General features: G+C 42.9%; 1 protein-coding gene across 4 annotated transcripts; it reads right to left on the bottom strand.

Annotated features, from left to right (window-relative positions):
* Nucleotides 1-4,311: 4,311 nt before the first annotated feature.
* On the bottom strand, nucleotides 4,312-13,963 carry LOC121585331 (zinc finger-containing ubiquitin peptidase 1). Of its 4 annotated transcripts, none has more exons than XM_045208671.1 (12): nucleotides 13,816-13,962; nucleotides 12,854-13,518; nucleotides 11,576-11,677; nucleotides 11,353-11,415; nucleotides 10,981-11,088; nucleotides 9,049-9,158; nucleotides 8,636-8,804; nucleotides 8,193-8,408; nucleotides 7,835-7,991; nucleotides 6,993-7,156; nucleotides 4,729-4,955; nucleotides 4,312-4,481 (listed from the first exon to the last, which is right to left on the bottom strand). In XM_045208671.1, the coding sequence occupies exons 2-12, from the start codon at nucleotides 13,485-13,487 to the stop codon at nucleotides 4,434-4,436; spliced, it is 1,998 nt and encodes a 665-aa protein (XP_045064606.1). In that variant the 5' UTR covers nucleotides 13,488-13,518; nucleotides 13,816-13,962; the 3' UTR covers nucleotides 4,312-4,433. The 4 variants fall into 4 exon arrangements, with proteins under 4 accessions (XP_045064606.1, XP_045064607.1, XP_045064608.1 ...); XM_045208672.1 differs by having other exon boundaries at nucleotides 8,193-8,381; nucleotides 13,816-13,961; XM_045208673.1 differs by lacking the exon at nucleotides 10,981-11,088 and having other exon boundaries at nucleotides 13,816-13,963.
* Between the last annotated feature and the right edge of the window lie 28 nt (nucleotides 13,964-13,991).

The following is a 13,991-nucleotide window of genomic DNA, read 5'->3' as shown; positions in this document are numbered from 1 at the left end:
TAAACACAGCGTTACATACTCCATGCAATGTGCCATATTTTACATCCCCTATGACCGACGAGAAACGGGAAAACGATTTTGATTAGGCTACAGAGGAAATCCGGTATTCTTAACTGGTTTGTTGAGAAAATTAATTGAGAAACCTTTTTGTGAGGCCAAATGTATTTTTGTTTTGTCAACATGTTGCGCACTCACTCACGCGCACACACACACACACACACACAAACACACAAACACACGCTTTCCACCCCGTCCCAGAGTGGTGTGGCGAAAAATAATTCTGGGGCAGTAGTCTTTCCTGTTCTGGTAACCTAACCAGGTAAAACTCAGGACCTTATACGGTGTGACGTGATTCATCTGTTGTAAAAATGTTTAATATGGGCTATGATGGGAGTTTTTCTAATCAGGTCACATGGTTTAAAAAAAACTCCTGTCATTTACATTTACATTTTAGTCATTTAGCAGACGCTCTTATCCAGAGCGACTTACAGTTAGTGAGTGCATACATTTTCTTATTAAAATAAGTTAATTATCCAAGTGTTATAAATACATAACACATGCATTATAAATATAATTGTCCTGGGGAGGTTGAAAACACTGTCAAACTGCAGCAACCTTGTACTTTACATATTAATTATATTTTAAAGAAGGACTAGGGGTTTTCCTATACACATACAGAGAACGCAACATGATTGGACAACGTTTTCTGTAAGCGGGTTTGTTGCATCATGTAGTCCCGCCCTATGCAACTCTAGGCCTAATTAAAAATTAACTCGGTCTGTTAGCTAGTGTTTATTGATTAATTCCAGTTAATAATTTTGGATTGAAAAAGTCTAGGTAGCCTAGTCAGTCCAAGTTTGAATATAGTCCCCTGTAGCTCAGTTGGTAGAGCATGGCGCTTGCAACACCAGGGTTGTGGGTTCGTTTCCCACGGGGGGCCAGTATGAAAATGTATGCACTCACTAACTGTAAGTCGCTCTGGATAAGAGCGTCTGCTAAATGACTAAAATGTAAACCAAATTTGATCCAATTCACATTACCTCATAAACAAATGGACTATAAATACACAACGTTACCGCTTCGTTTACCCTGGCCAGAGGGACAGGGCGCATTGTAGGCTAGATTATGCAGCTGCTGTTGTTAGTAGCCTACAGTTGATCAGACTGAAAAATAGTCTCGTTTCCATGCAGTATAGCACGTCAGATCGCTAATGTATAGGCTGCTACATTTATGTATGTCTGGAGTGATGTGTTATCAGGCTTGCTAAATAAATACCAGAGGAATGTAAGAGTTTTTTCTTGTGTCTGTCTGGAGTGATGTGTTATCAGGCTTGCTAAATAAATACCAGAGGAACGTGGAGACCGGTTTAAATTTTGTGCGTTGTGCCCAGCCCGCGTGACCTGCGATTTCCGTGAATCTGATTGGTTAAGACATGCAAAGAGCCTGTAGCAGCACTCAGGTGTGAAGAACAGAGAAATTGTCTTCGAGTTGACAAATCATGAGACAAATTGTTCTAAAATACAGCACTTTTCCCCTCTTTTTAACGTTTTGCGTCGATAACTTTTATTAAACTAAATCAAAAGTGGTGATTGAAAAGTGTTGTTTCAAATGCCATCTCTCCACGTTTTCTGGCGGCCCGGCCCGCCGTGCATGGACCCTTATACTGCTGATGGATTCATGTTTTGTTAGAGGGCAATAAACCATAAAAAGAACCTTCCACCAGTTTGTGCAATTTCTCTAATATGACAGTACTATATGTCCAATATGTATCTATACAATATATATTTATTCTCTGTAGAATTGATAAGGACATGCATAGCCGCAATCCACACAGTTATCAGTGAGCTGTCACACTGCTGAGAGGGCATGGACAGTAGTCAGGACAGAGGCTTGGAGGAAAGAATGTACCAGAGAAGAGTTTCTCCAAACAACCCACAGACCGCAGTCCTACCAGTTCAATAGTAATTAGAACATTCCAGTCAGTGGCCTGGGAATAATCTGTATTACAGAATGTCCTTTTCACCCGCGAAAAAAAGTATCTGTCCTGTTCTCATAGCAGTGATGTGTTGCCAGGTTGCTTGCCAGGAGGGTGTGAGTAAGGGTGTGTGTCATGTGTGTTTATATATATATATATATACACACACACAGCTGTGGGAAAAATTAAGAGACCACTGCAAACTTTTCTTAAATCAGCATCTCTACATGTATGACAGCCATTCCATTCCAGTGTCTGTTGAATTCCAACACAGGCACACCTCATTCTACTGAATTAGGTACTGATTAGGTGATCACATGAACCAAATCTTATTTAACAAGCAAACGTATAAAAACCACTGCTATGGTCATCACTATCTGCTTGCAATAGGACCAGCTGGATGGCAAAAACAGTGCTAATAGTACCTCAAAAGCAATATTTATCCAAAAATAACTATTGACCATGCCAAAAGAGTTGAAAAGGAAAGTTTTGAGTGAGGAAAAGAAGGGTTCAATTCTGGCTTTACTGGCAGAGTGATACAGTGAGCGTCAGGTTGCTTCCATCCTTAAAATGTCAAAGATGGCGGTTCATAAGAACAAGGTCAAGCAGCAGACATTGGGGACAACAAAGCTACAGACCGGCAGAGGGCGAAAACGACTCTCTACTGACTGGGATGACCGCCAACTCATTCGAATGTCACTCAACAACCGTAGGATGACATCAAGTGACCTACAAAAAGAATGGCAAACGGCAGCTGGGGTGAAGTGCACGGCGAGGACAGTTCGAAACAGGCTCCTAGGGGCAGGGCTGAAGTCGTGCAAAGCTAGAAAAAAGCCCTTCATCAATGAGAAGCAAAGAAGAGCCAGGCTGAGGTTTGCAAAATACCATAAGGATTGGACCGTAGAGGACTGGAGTAAGGTAATCTTCTCTGATGAGTCCAATTTTCAGCTTTGCCCAACACCTGGTCGTCTAATGGTTAGACAGAGACCTGGAGAGGCCTACAAGCCACAGTGTCTCGCACCCACTGTGAAATTTGGTGGAGGATCAGTGATGATCTGGGGGTGCTTCAGCAAGGCTGGAATCGGGCAGATTTGTCTTTGTGAAGGACGCATGAATCAAGCCACGTACAAGGTTGTCCTGGAAGAAAACTTGCTTCCTTTTGCTCTGACATTGTTCCAACTCTGAGGATTGTTTTTTCCAGCAGGACAATGCGCCATGCCACACAGCCAGGTCAATCAAGGTGTGGATGGAGGACCACCAGATCAAGACCCTGTCATGGCCAGCCCAATCAAGAGGAAGATAGATGGTCACAAGCCATCAAACACATTTTTGCGCCAGGAGTGGCATAAAGTCACCCAACATCAATGTGAAAGACTGGTGGAGAGCATGCTAAGACGCATGAAAGCTGTGATTGAAAAATCAGGGTTATTCCACCAAATATTGATTTCTGAACTCTTCCTAAGTTAAAACATTACTATTGTGTTGTTTCAAAATGAACATGAACTTATTTTCTTTGCATTATTCGAGGTCTGACAACACTGCATCTTTTTTATTATTTTGACCAGTTGTCATTTTCTGCAAATAAATGCTCTAAATGACAATATTTTTATTTGGAATTTGGGAGAAATGTTATCAGTAGTTTATAGAATAAAACAAAAATGTTATTTTTACCCAAACACATACCTATAAATAGTAAAACCAGAGAAACTGATAGTTTTGCAGTGGTTGGTGTGTGTGTGTGTGTGTCTGTCTGTGTCTGTGTCTGTGTGTGTGTCTGTGTGTGTGTGTGTCTGTGTGTGTCTGTGTGTGTGTGTGTGTGTCTGTGTGTGAAGCTGCACGTACCCAGAGGGCCCCGGCCCCCAGATACTGTAAGAAGACAAAAGCTGCGCCTGCGGTATGTTCCTCCTCAATTGGAACAGGACAGAGGGTTAAAGTGTCTGACTCAACACTAAATCATCAGTGGTCTCTATGTCTCCCCATGTAACCTATGACTCATGTTTGAGAAAGGGGAGAACTACTTGGTCTTGTTTTCTGATTTGACAGTACATGAGGGGCTGGCCTATTCCTACTTCTAGTGAAAGACAGTGTGGGGCGAAGATGCACCAGGTGCGTCTCTCCATGGATGCACTCCGTTTTCTGTGTGTTTTTTTTTAACAGTCATTTCTGGTAGTTCAATAAATATATTAATACATTTTCCACTCTCATTCTCAGAGTGGACATGTTGATTGCAGAGCTCAACAACGCTACACTTGTGTGCCCTTACGACTGCTACAAGGTCCCAATTCTACACTCAGGAATAGGTTGAGGATTTGAACAGAACAGAGAAAAAGGCAACGTTAAAATACATAATTTATTCCCTTAATAAAATGTCAAAGAAAATTCAACATAAAATGTTTTTGGCAGTTAGAAATGACATTTACAGTCACAGTAAAATGAAGGCGACAACTGCATTCCAGCATCAAGGGATCCTCTCGGCTCGTAGTGTTCTTGAGTTGAGAATGCGGGTCTGACAAACAAAAAACAAATCAATATCGAAATCGAATAGTTGATTCCCAGTTCAGTTCAGGATTGTGTTCAGTAGGGCACATCGTAGCAAAACGCTTTACAACTGAAAGGCAAAACCTGTGCTCTTATTGGAGAATTTCAGGTACAATCTCTCTGTTTCACTTAGTTTCAAATGGTTTTACCCATACGGAACACCATCCAGATGACCAAATACTGTACCTGTATGCAGTTTAGAGCCATTTACTCACCCGTTTCTCCTCGGGGGAGAGCACGCCCTCTACAGCCACCACCTGGTACTGCCTATGTTTCAGGTTGCCAGGAAACTTCCTCATGCGGCGGACAGCTGTGGTAACAGTGGAGCCATCTTGGCTCAGCAGTTTCCTCACATCTCCAGGTGAACAGCCAGGGTCCAGGAGCAACAGGCACAGGCTGCCATTCTTCTTCTGTTCCACTCCTACTATAGAGCGGCTATGGCCTGAGGATGTCGATAGAAGACATGGAGGAAACACACTAAAGCCTTGTTCACACTAAATCCCTTAATGCTGAAATCAGTTTTGTTTTTCAAATCCATTTTGGACTACTGACTGTCCATACAGCAAGTTACAAGTTACCAAATCAGATTTGTGTGTGATCAGACAGCAGTCATTTGCTGACCTGTCTACGCTGGTTGTCATAGTAATGACGGGTGTGTGCACAGTGGTGTAGGGTGATTGATTGGTGGTGGTGCTCGTGCTTCCTATCACTCAGAAGTTATGTAGCAAGCTATGGTGACAACAATGCCTGCCATTGACGTTTCCCCAGTTGCTTTGAATGTTCAAAATCATAGTGTAAGAACATTTTTAAAGCCTCAAAAGATAAGATGATCCAACTTTCAAAATGAATCTTTTGGCTAGCCACAACAGTCAACTAGCTGGCTAGGTAGCTGTTTAGCGTTCTAGCACATTCACTAATTTGTTTGTGAATGTGCTAGAATTAACTCACTTGCTTGTTAAACAATTAACAAGCAAGTTAGCTACCACATGTTCTTGTCAAACTGTCAACAGAGTAGCTAGCAAGCAACAAGATATGCCAAATAACACTCTAAAAACCACTTGAGTGCAAATAAATCTGTCACATGGCCGGGAATCAGATTTGTATCTGACTTCAAAACACCTATGAAGGTGGTTTGAAATGTGGCTTGAAATATCAGATTCCATGTGCTTTTTGGCAGTTCAGACTGTAGGAAAAATAATAGATTCGATTCGGATATGCAAATAAATAGGATTTGAGTCACTTCAAACTGTCAATGTGAACGCGGCTTTAGAGATAACACAGACACCAGATGTACACACTCAGACAAAATAAACAAACAAATCTCCCTCAAACACACTAGTACTGCGCGATTAACCAAAATGTCTGTTATTTTTCTGTTTTTAAATCAACTAATTGACCAACATAGATTCAATTATTTTAATTCCATTTCATTAGTTTTTGTTCTGTGAGCTCGATGTGCAGTTTCTCTAGGGATAAATCAGATCAAGCCCAAACTGTGCGATGTAGTAGGGAGTTGAAGTTTCCAACAGGCCAATATTCTACATAGTTTAGTGCAGAAAACGTGGTAATTAACTACAATGACTATAATCCATTGCGCACCCCCCTACTTGTCCAGTCTGTGTGGAGCAGACATGGTAATTAACTACAATGACTATAATCCATTGCGCGCCCCCCTACTTGTCCAGTCTGTGTGGAGCAGACATGGTAATTAACTACAATGACTATAATCCATTGCGCGCCCCCCTATTTGTCCAGTCTGTGTGGAGCAGACATGGTAATTAACTACAATGACTATAATCCATTGCGCGCCCCCCTATTTGTCCAGTCTGTGTGGAGCAGACATGGTAATGAACTACAATGACTATAATCCATTGCGCGCCCCCCTACTTGTCCAGTCTGTGTGGAGCACGTGCATCGAGAGGGATAGAAAGCAGTTGCTTCGAAAGGTATCTCTACCTGAAAATACATTATCTAAGTGATTGATAGTTGGTATTCAGCAGTCATAGTAGTTGAAGAACTACTAAAATAGTGATTTTGTCAGACAGCAGTTAGCAGCTCTATAGAGATGAGATGATGACTTGGAATGAAATAATAAAGTCATCAAATAAAACAAAATGTAATTTACACAACTGAAATATTTTATTAAAGTAAAGTAACTGTGAATAAATGATGGTTAATAAGTGATAAGCAGTAATGGACAGTCACTACCATCATGGGACTTTTATTGTTGTATTGTTGTTACAGCATACAACCCACATAATGTATAGTGAATTTAATGTAAAATAATAATATTGAAACCGAAATTGAAAACCGTGATTATTTTTTAAATAACCAAACCGAAACAGAACCGACCTCAAAAAGAACTAATCACTCAGCACTAAAAGACAAACAAGCAAACATAAAATAGACACACGCCATAAACGTGTAACCCACATCATCACCTATTCCATCCAATCCACTAAACCCATGTTAAGACTACCTTGGTGCTGGAGGTAGAGGGGCGGCTGTGTGGTCTGCACCACCCGGGGCGGTAGTCTGGCACCTCTGGTGGCAGTCTGAGAGAAGTACTGCTTCACCCAGTCAAAGAGGCGGGGGTGAGTGTCCCCTGGGCCTGTGGGCTGGTGGAAGTCTAGAACACGGGCACTGTGGGGACACAGGTTAGAGGTAACTGACTGAAAACAGACTCCATTTTCAACCATGTACATTCTATAGTGACTCGGAACACCTTCCTAATATTGAGTACCCCCCCTCCCCTCAATTCGTCAGGGCATGGACTCTACAAGGTGTCGAAAAGCGTTCCACAGGGATGCTGGCCCATGTTGACTCCAATGCTTCCCACAGTTGTGTCAAGTTGGCTAGATGTCTGGGTAGTGGACCATTCTTAATACATACGGGAAACTGTTTAGTGTGAAAAACCCAGCAGCGTTGCAATTCTTGACACACACCGGTGCGCCTGGCACCTTCTACCATACCCCATTCAAAGGCACTTCAATGTTTTGTCTTGCCCATTCACTCTCTGAATGGCACACATACACAATCCATGTCTCAATTGTCTCATGGCTGAAAAATCCTTCTTTAACCTGCCTCCTCCCCTTCATCTAAACTGATTGAAGTGGATTTAACAAGTGACATCAATAAGGGATCATAGCTTTCACCTGGATTCACCTGGTCAGTCTATGTCACGGAAAGAGCAGGTGTTACTTTTTATTTTGTAAACTCCCTGTGTGTGTGTCCATTCAGGTGTATCTAATTCAAATGTAGCTGGCTACACAAATGTGTTATGTTCTAATACGTGTAGTATGTGACTCTCTGAGCTCTAACCTGACTCTGAGGGAGGTGCAGAGAGCGTAGATCTCCGTAGCTCCTATCCAGGCCCGTGTGCCCTGTAGTCGCTGGTTAAAGTGGGTTGCGCCCTGTGGGTCTAACCCCTCCCGCCACGCCCCTTCTATCAACACCTGCACCTGGGGGATGCTGGGTACTGAGCCCTCAAGGAAAACATGCCATCGATAGAAGATTTAAGAGAGAAAGTTAGTTTAGGAGATTACATGGTGGAAAGGCTTTTTGAGAGGGCTGCATTCAACCGTTTCATTAAGCGATCCAGACAGCTACTGGGTTTGAGAGAATGGTAAACAATTGTAGAATGTGATGTTTTGGAATATGTGTTTCTGTCTGTGTGTACCCGAGAGACAGGTAGTGTAGGGCTCCATTCTTTGCAGAGAGGACAGGAGCATCTGGAAGTTTCTGTAGCCACATCCCCAGCCCTTATCCCCCTCTGACGAGCAGTAGTGGTCTGTTTCAGCACTCAGCCACACGTGGACACAGTCTCTGGCCTCCCTCTGGTAGTAAACATACAGAGCATCCAGCACGCCTGACAGAATGAGGGGAATACAATAAACTAAGAGAATGACAAAGAGAGAAGGGAGGGGGGGGGGTTCATTTCCTGAGTGTGTCTCTGAGTAACGCCAGAGATGTAGGTTGTAGCTAGACAGCTGTATAAACAGATAACATGATGTGATCTGAACAACTCAGTTTGAGAACAGAGCAAATAATGAGGGAGCTATGTTAGTCAAGATCCGGATAAGAAACTGAATCTCACACACACACACACCCACACACACACACCCTGCGTTCTGGTCCTGCCATCGTCGACCCCTGAGGCCAGAGCCTCCATCATCTCTGCTCTCTTGTTGTGGAAGTCAGCAGGCACCATGACACCTCGAGACACGTCTTTCTCCATGGTCCTCTCCATCTGTCTGCGGTAGCCCCCCCTCCCGTCCACACCAAACTGCCTCTAAACACACACACACACACACACACACACAGCAAGGGGTCGGGGTGAGGTCACCACCACACTCAGCATACATGAGCAGACACACGTATACTTTCAATTATGCTGACGTGCAGAGACACAAATAAACCACATACACTCCCTACATAAGCCATGTGACAAAGCACAGACACACGTCATATTGTGCATCATGCAGCAAAGTCAAATCCACTACTCCAGGGTTATTATGGTTGTGCTTTATAAGAACCTGCAGCTTCTTGAACTCCTCTGCCTCCCGCTTGGCCTCCTGCTCCTTCCTCCTCTCCTTCTCCTCCTCCTGCAGTCCTCTGGCCAGCCTCAGGTCTGAGCCAGGGCTCACTGCAACACACACAGCAACACAGCGTCAGTCACAATTCCCTCTCTCTAATACACCATGGGAATCAACCCTGTACACACACAACAGATGTGAGGACAGCTGCATGTATGAGCTCAGCGGCATATGCTAGCAGGTTGTAGAAGTTCCGTTCGGTTCAGTTCAAACTTCATAGTCCCCAGAGGGAAATTCATCGTTCAAAACCGGACACACAAAGGACAAATTACACATAATGATTTTGCAACTTTAGGAGCTGGCTGGCAATAAAGTGCATCTGCAAATCAAATACGGGGTACTACACCATTCTCTATCTCTACCGAGACCCTGTGTTTACATGTTTATGGTATAATAACAGTCATAACATTGTCATAACATGGCTACATCTAAGCAGGAGATAAAACGTGTTGGAAGCATAAAGTGGGAACTAAATAGATTTATCATTAACCCTTTACACTCGTACCCATATACAGGTTGAAAATAGCAGATTTGGGCACTAATAAATGCCTAAATTGGAACGCAGTGGCTGTACAGTAACATGCTATACAGGATGTCAGAGCTCTGGCTCTGCGCTTCACAGAGCCGTATGGGTTTTTCCATACAGCCGTTCTGAACATGAGCATCTCGCGTGACAAGAAGTTGTGCCCATACCTCCCGCTAATTGGGCAACTTTTGCAAATATTTTGTTGTCTGAGTGAGGGAAATGCTGTAAATTAAGAGGACTCAATGTATTTTGAAAGATGAGATGTTGAGGATTATAATAAATATTGCTTTGATGTCATACAAGCAAGCCAAACACCCGATTCCAAATGTGCACTTCACATATCCAAATCATAAAACTTGTGTCATATACAGTGTCAACATTTATGATCACTATGTTTGATGTGCAGTTACAAGATGTCATGGCGTAATACCCTGGGTTGTTCTGAACAGAATGAGCCCATGTTTGTTTATTGTGAAGAAAAGTTGCTGCGGCACACGCACCTGAATGCACTTTAATGACTTATTTCTATACGCATCAAAATTATCATCCGTTTCTCTGAATTGCATTGTGAAAACCTATCACTGTAATATTGTATTTTATAACTTAGCTAGTCAAGTTGGCAAAAGGCTTTCAAATGATGCCCATCTGACCCAGATTGCGATTTATAACGGACAATTTTGGGATTGTGTAAACAACAACAGTAATTGTGTGATGGCGGGACGCTGGGCTGTGTTCCAAACATAACTACAAGTGTGCTTGCTCTAGTTCCTCAATAGCACAGCTAGGAGAGCTAAAAAAAAGTACCTTATAGTTGTAGACTTTTCTTTGAGTCATAAAAGTGCATTGAAATGACTTAAGAACTGTGCACACTTTGGAGAGGTGTGTGGCCACTTGGAGACACCAGTTAGTCCGCTCACTCAAACTCTTGTATTTATTTTTTCTTATGTTGCACCTACCCCACATTTTCCAGGAATATTCTTATAATGTATTTTCAGATTTCGTTATCAACAAATGCAGCGAAAAGTACAGTAAATGTAAAATGCACATACAAACAACAGTGTAATGTTTTGATTCAGTCTTGTGAACTGTTGTGTCCTCACCTTTGGTCTAATAATTTCCCCATAATCTCCAAACTGATCCCTTTCAATTGCTACCATGGTTATTCATATGCTTTTCATATTTATTCCTTAAGAAACTTCAATTTAGCCCTATCCATATAGGACAATTCCCACAAGTGTAAAGGGTTAAGAAACACATTTTTGGTATATTTTCCCCCAGGCATCAGTTACAAAATCCCAATGAAACCGCTGTTCCCATAACATATGATTGTTTAAATCAAGCCATACCTGCACTAGTGGCTGTGCCATAGTCCAGATGCAGCTCCACATGTTCCTGTAGGGAGTAGCAGTCGCCACACACCACAGAACACATGGGACACTCATAACTCTTCCCACCTGAGGACGAGGTCATCGACACACACAGTGGTTAACGGGGCTAGCTACGGGGGATTTTTATTTAATCATTATTTATCCAGGTTATTCTTGTTGAGATAAAACCTCTCTTGCAAGGTCATTTTGCTTTTTGGGGGAATACTAGAACTGAGCAGAGAGAGAGCAGACCGAGAGTCTTAACCTCTGTGGATCAGACATAGGCAGGCTTCTCCTTCCTTTGTTTGGTTGAACTATATTTGTTCCTATGATGAAAGACATGAGACGAACCTGAGCTGTTGCTGGATGAGGGTGATGCTGCCTCGGTTGATGATGTGGCCCCCAGGACAGCCTCTGAAAAGACAGATACAGATGTCAGAGACTTTACACAATGGATTGGGCACCATGTTCTGTCTGTGCTGAACTGTGTAGACTCAGACTGTCATGAGTGCTGGTTTGTACAGTAACAGTATGGTCTGTGCAGTCTATATGTTCTGAACTGTAGATACTATACCTTCAACTGTGCTCTCTTCTAGCAGGTGCAATTCAACATGTTCCTGTAGGATGAAGGCATCGGTGCAGACCAGAGCACACATAGGACAGGGAAACTGCTTCTCTACAACAGACACACAGTACATAACAATGAGACACAGGATGTTGACAAGACTAATGCAATCCTTAGCGAGGAGTTTTTCAACCCACTCCACACAGCACTCGAATGCAGCACAGGAGAAGCTTTGGTAGCAGGTTCATCCTACCCAGAAGCTCCACAGAGCAGTTCAGAAGGCCATTTTTACCCACAGCCATGAGGCATTTTAATGAGTGTAAATGACTAATTTATGATGCCTTCTTAATAGGAATGTTGTTATTGTTTGTTTCCCAGGAGTAGGATAGATCTTAAACAGTATTTATCTTAAACTGGTCTCCATCTTTTATGGCTATTAACGTGCAGGTGCCTTCTTAGGTGTCTTATGCGTTTTTGTTATCATGTGTTTGTCATTCATTCGGGTCTTGTCTTTGTAATTTATTAGGCAGGTTGTCTAGCTCCTGCCTATCTTTTCTTTGGATTGGTGGATTATTGTAATCCTTTTTTGAATATTTGATGAGGGTTGTTGAAGTCAACCGCCTGTATCCAATGGAGTGAGATGCTACTAGCCTCATACCATGAATATGCATTGCCATCTCCAGATAGCCTCATGCCATGAATATGCATAGCCGTCTCCAGACAGTGTGTTTTTTCTCAAGTGACAAAGATGTCATGTGTCCTACTTATATCAGTATACTCGTAACAACTTAAGCATTACAAAACTTCTATTAGATCAAATAAACCTCACGTAGCAGATAAGCCATACATTTTTTTGTTGACCAACTTGGACACTCTCATTGACCTTGCTTGGTGGGCGAAACAACGAAAAAACGCCACCTGCTGGAGGGAGACAGATTTTCCGCCTAGTTGGGCCTCCCTCTTAGGTACAACCAACCAACTAGGCCTAATATCAGTCAGTACAAAAAACAAACTGATGAGGTTTACAAAAACGTGTTGCAATCAACAATTGATTTAAGTGAGGCAGAGCGTACCGACGTTTACACATTGCCCGCAAGCGCCAGATAGCATGGACTGTTAATTGGATGCAATGACAGTTCATCAATGGGCTATCAGTACAAAAAAACAACTAATATCACTCAGTACAACAAACCAATATCTGTCAGTACAACAAACCAACGTATATTAGTCAGTACAGATGTAACAACATGTTGAATAAACAAACATTTCGAACACACTTAAATCAACCTTTAAGTGGGGAGGAGAAACGCTTCTGTTTGACTTTGGTGTGCTCTGCGGATCCCACTCCCAAAGACTCCTCAGCATGACAGTGTCTGCTAGTAGGCCTACTGGAGTCCTGAGCTGATATCAGAAAGCCTGTAGACACTGATGAGGTGGGTCCAACAATGGCCACTGCTCGCCCTCCACTGGACTCCCCCCCACTAAAAGCTGTGTACCCTGGAGGCGTGGGGGTTACAGTCATTAGCTCCTTAGACACCAGTGTGCTATTGGATGTCCTGAGTGAGACCCCTCCTCCAATGGTGTCAAACCTGTTCCCATTGGCTACTCCTCCTTCAGAACCCTCAGACCTAGACAAACCAATGGCTTGTTTGCAGTGACTGTCCACTATGGTGGTTGTGGTGGTGGGAATAGGCATTGAGCTGGGCCTGACAAGACTGTGACCACCTCTACCCTCTGCTCCGTCATGGTCCTGTTTCTCTTTGTGTGCTGTATTGATGTGGAAGTGGAGTTCGTCGTAGGAGACTCTGGAAAGGGAACAGAGGGGGCAGCCCATGTCATTCTCCAGGTGGCTCAGGAGGAGATGGGTCTTCATGTCCTCCTCCAACACCAATTCCTCGCCACAGATCTCACACGTCAGCATGGCTTGTTGTTTCTGGTGTTTAGCTGTCACACTAACACATGAAAATAAGATAACATTATTTGTCAGTATATAAAGAGGATTTAACTGGAAGGATATCAATCCACTGTACACCAAATGTACCCAATAACGAAACAACGCAATTCCCATCTTTGTCAGCCAAGATGTAACAGCGCAATTCCCATCTTGTCAGCCAAGATAGCTAGCCAAATTCGAACTCAGCTAGCATTGTTAATTCTGAATTTGGCTACTAGTCAACATGTCAGGCTATGGGCTAAAACGTGACTTCACGAACGCTAAAAGTTAGCTAGCTAACCATCATGTTACTCACCGATTTCAAGAATATGAACGATGTGCCGTACTATTGCTTGACTTATGTGACTACTTTCAAAAGAAATGTGTTTCTGTTTCACTTTTCCTTCAAATGTCAGCTTAGCAATGCTAGCTAACAACGTTTGTCTCTACTGGCCCAGTTGAAAAAGAGTCGGCGCAAGGCTGCGGTTTGAA

This window comes from Coregonus clupeaformis, chromosome 28 (genome assembly GCF_020615455.1).
Source record: "Coregonus clupeaformis isolate EN_2021a chromosome 28, ASM2061545v1, whole genome shotgun sequence".
Lineage (NCBI taxonomy): Eukaryota > Metazoa > Chordata > Actinopteri > Salmoniformes > Salmonidae > Coregonus > Coregonus clupeaformis.
Note: the sequence above shows the minus strand (reverse complement) of the source record. Positions and strands in the feature narration are given on the sequence as shown.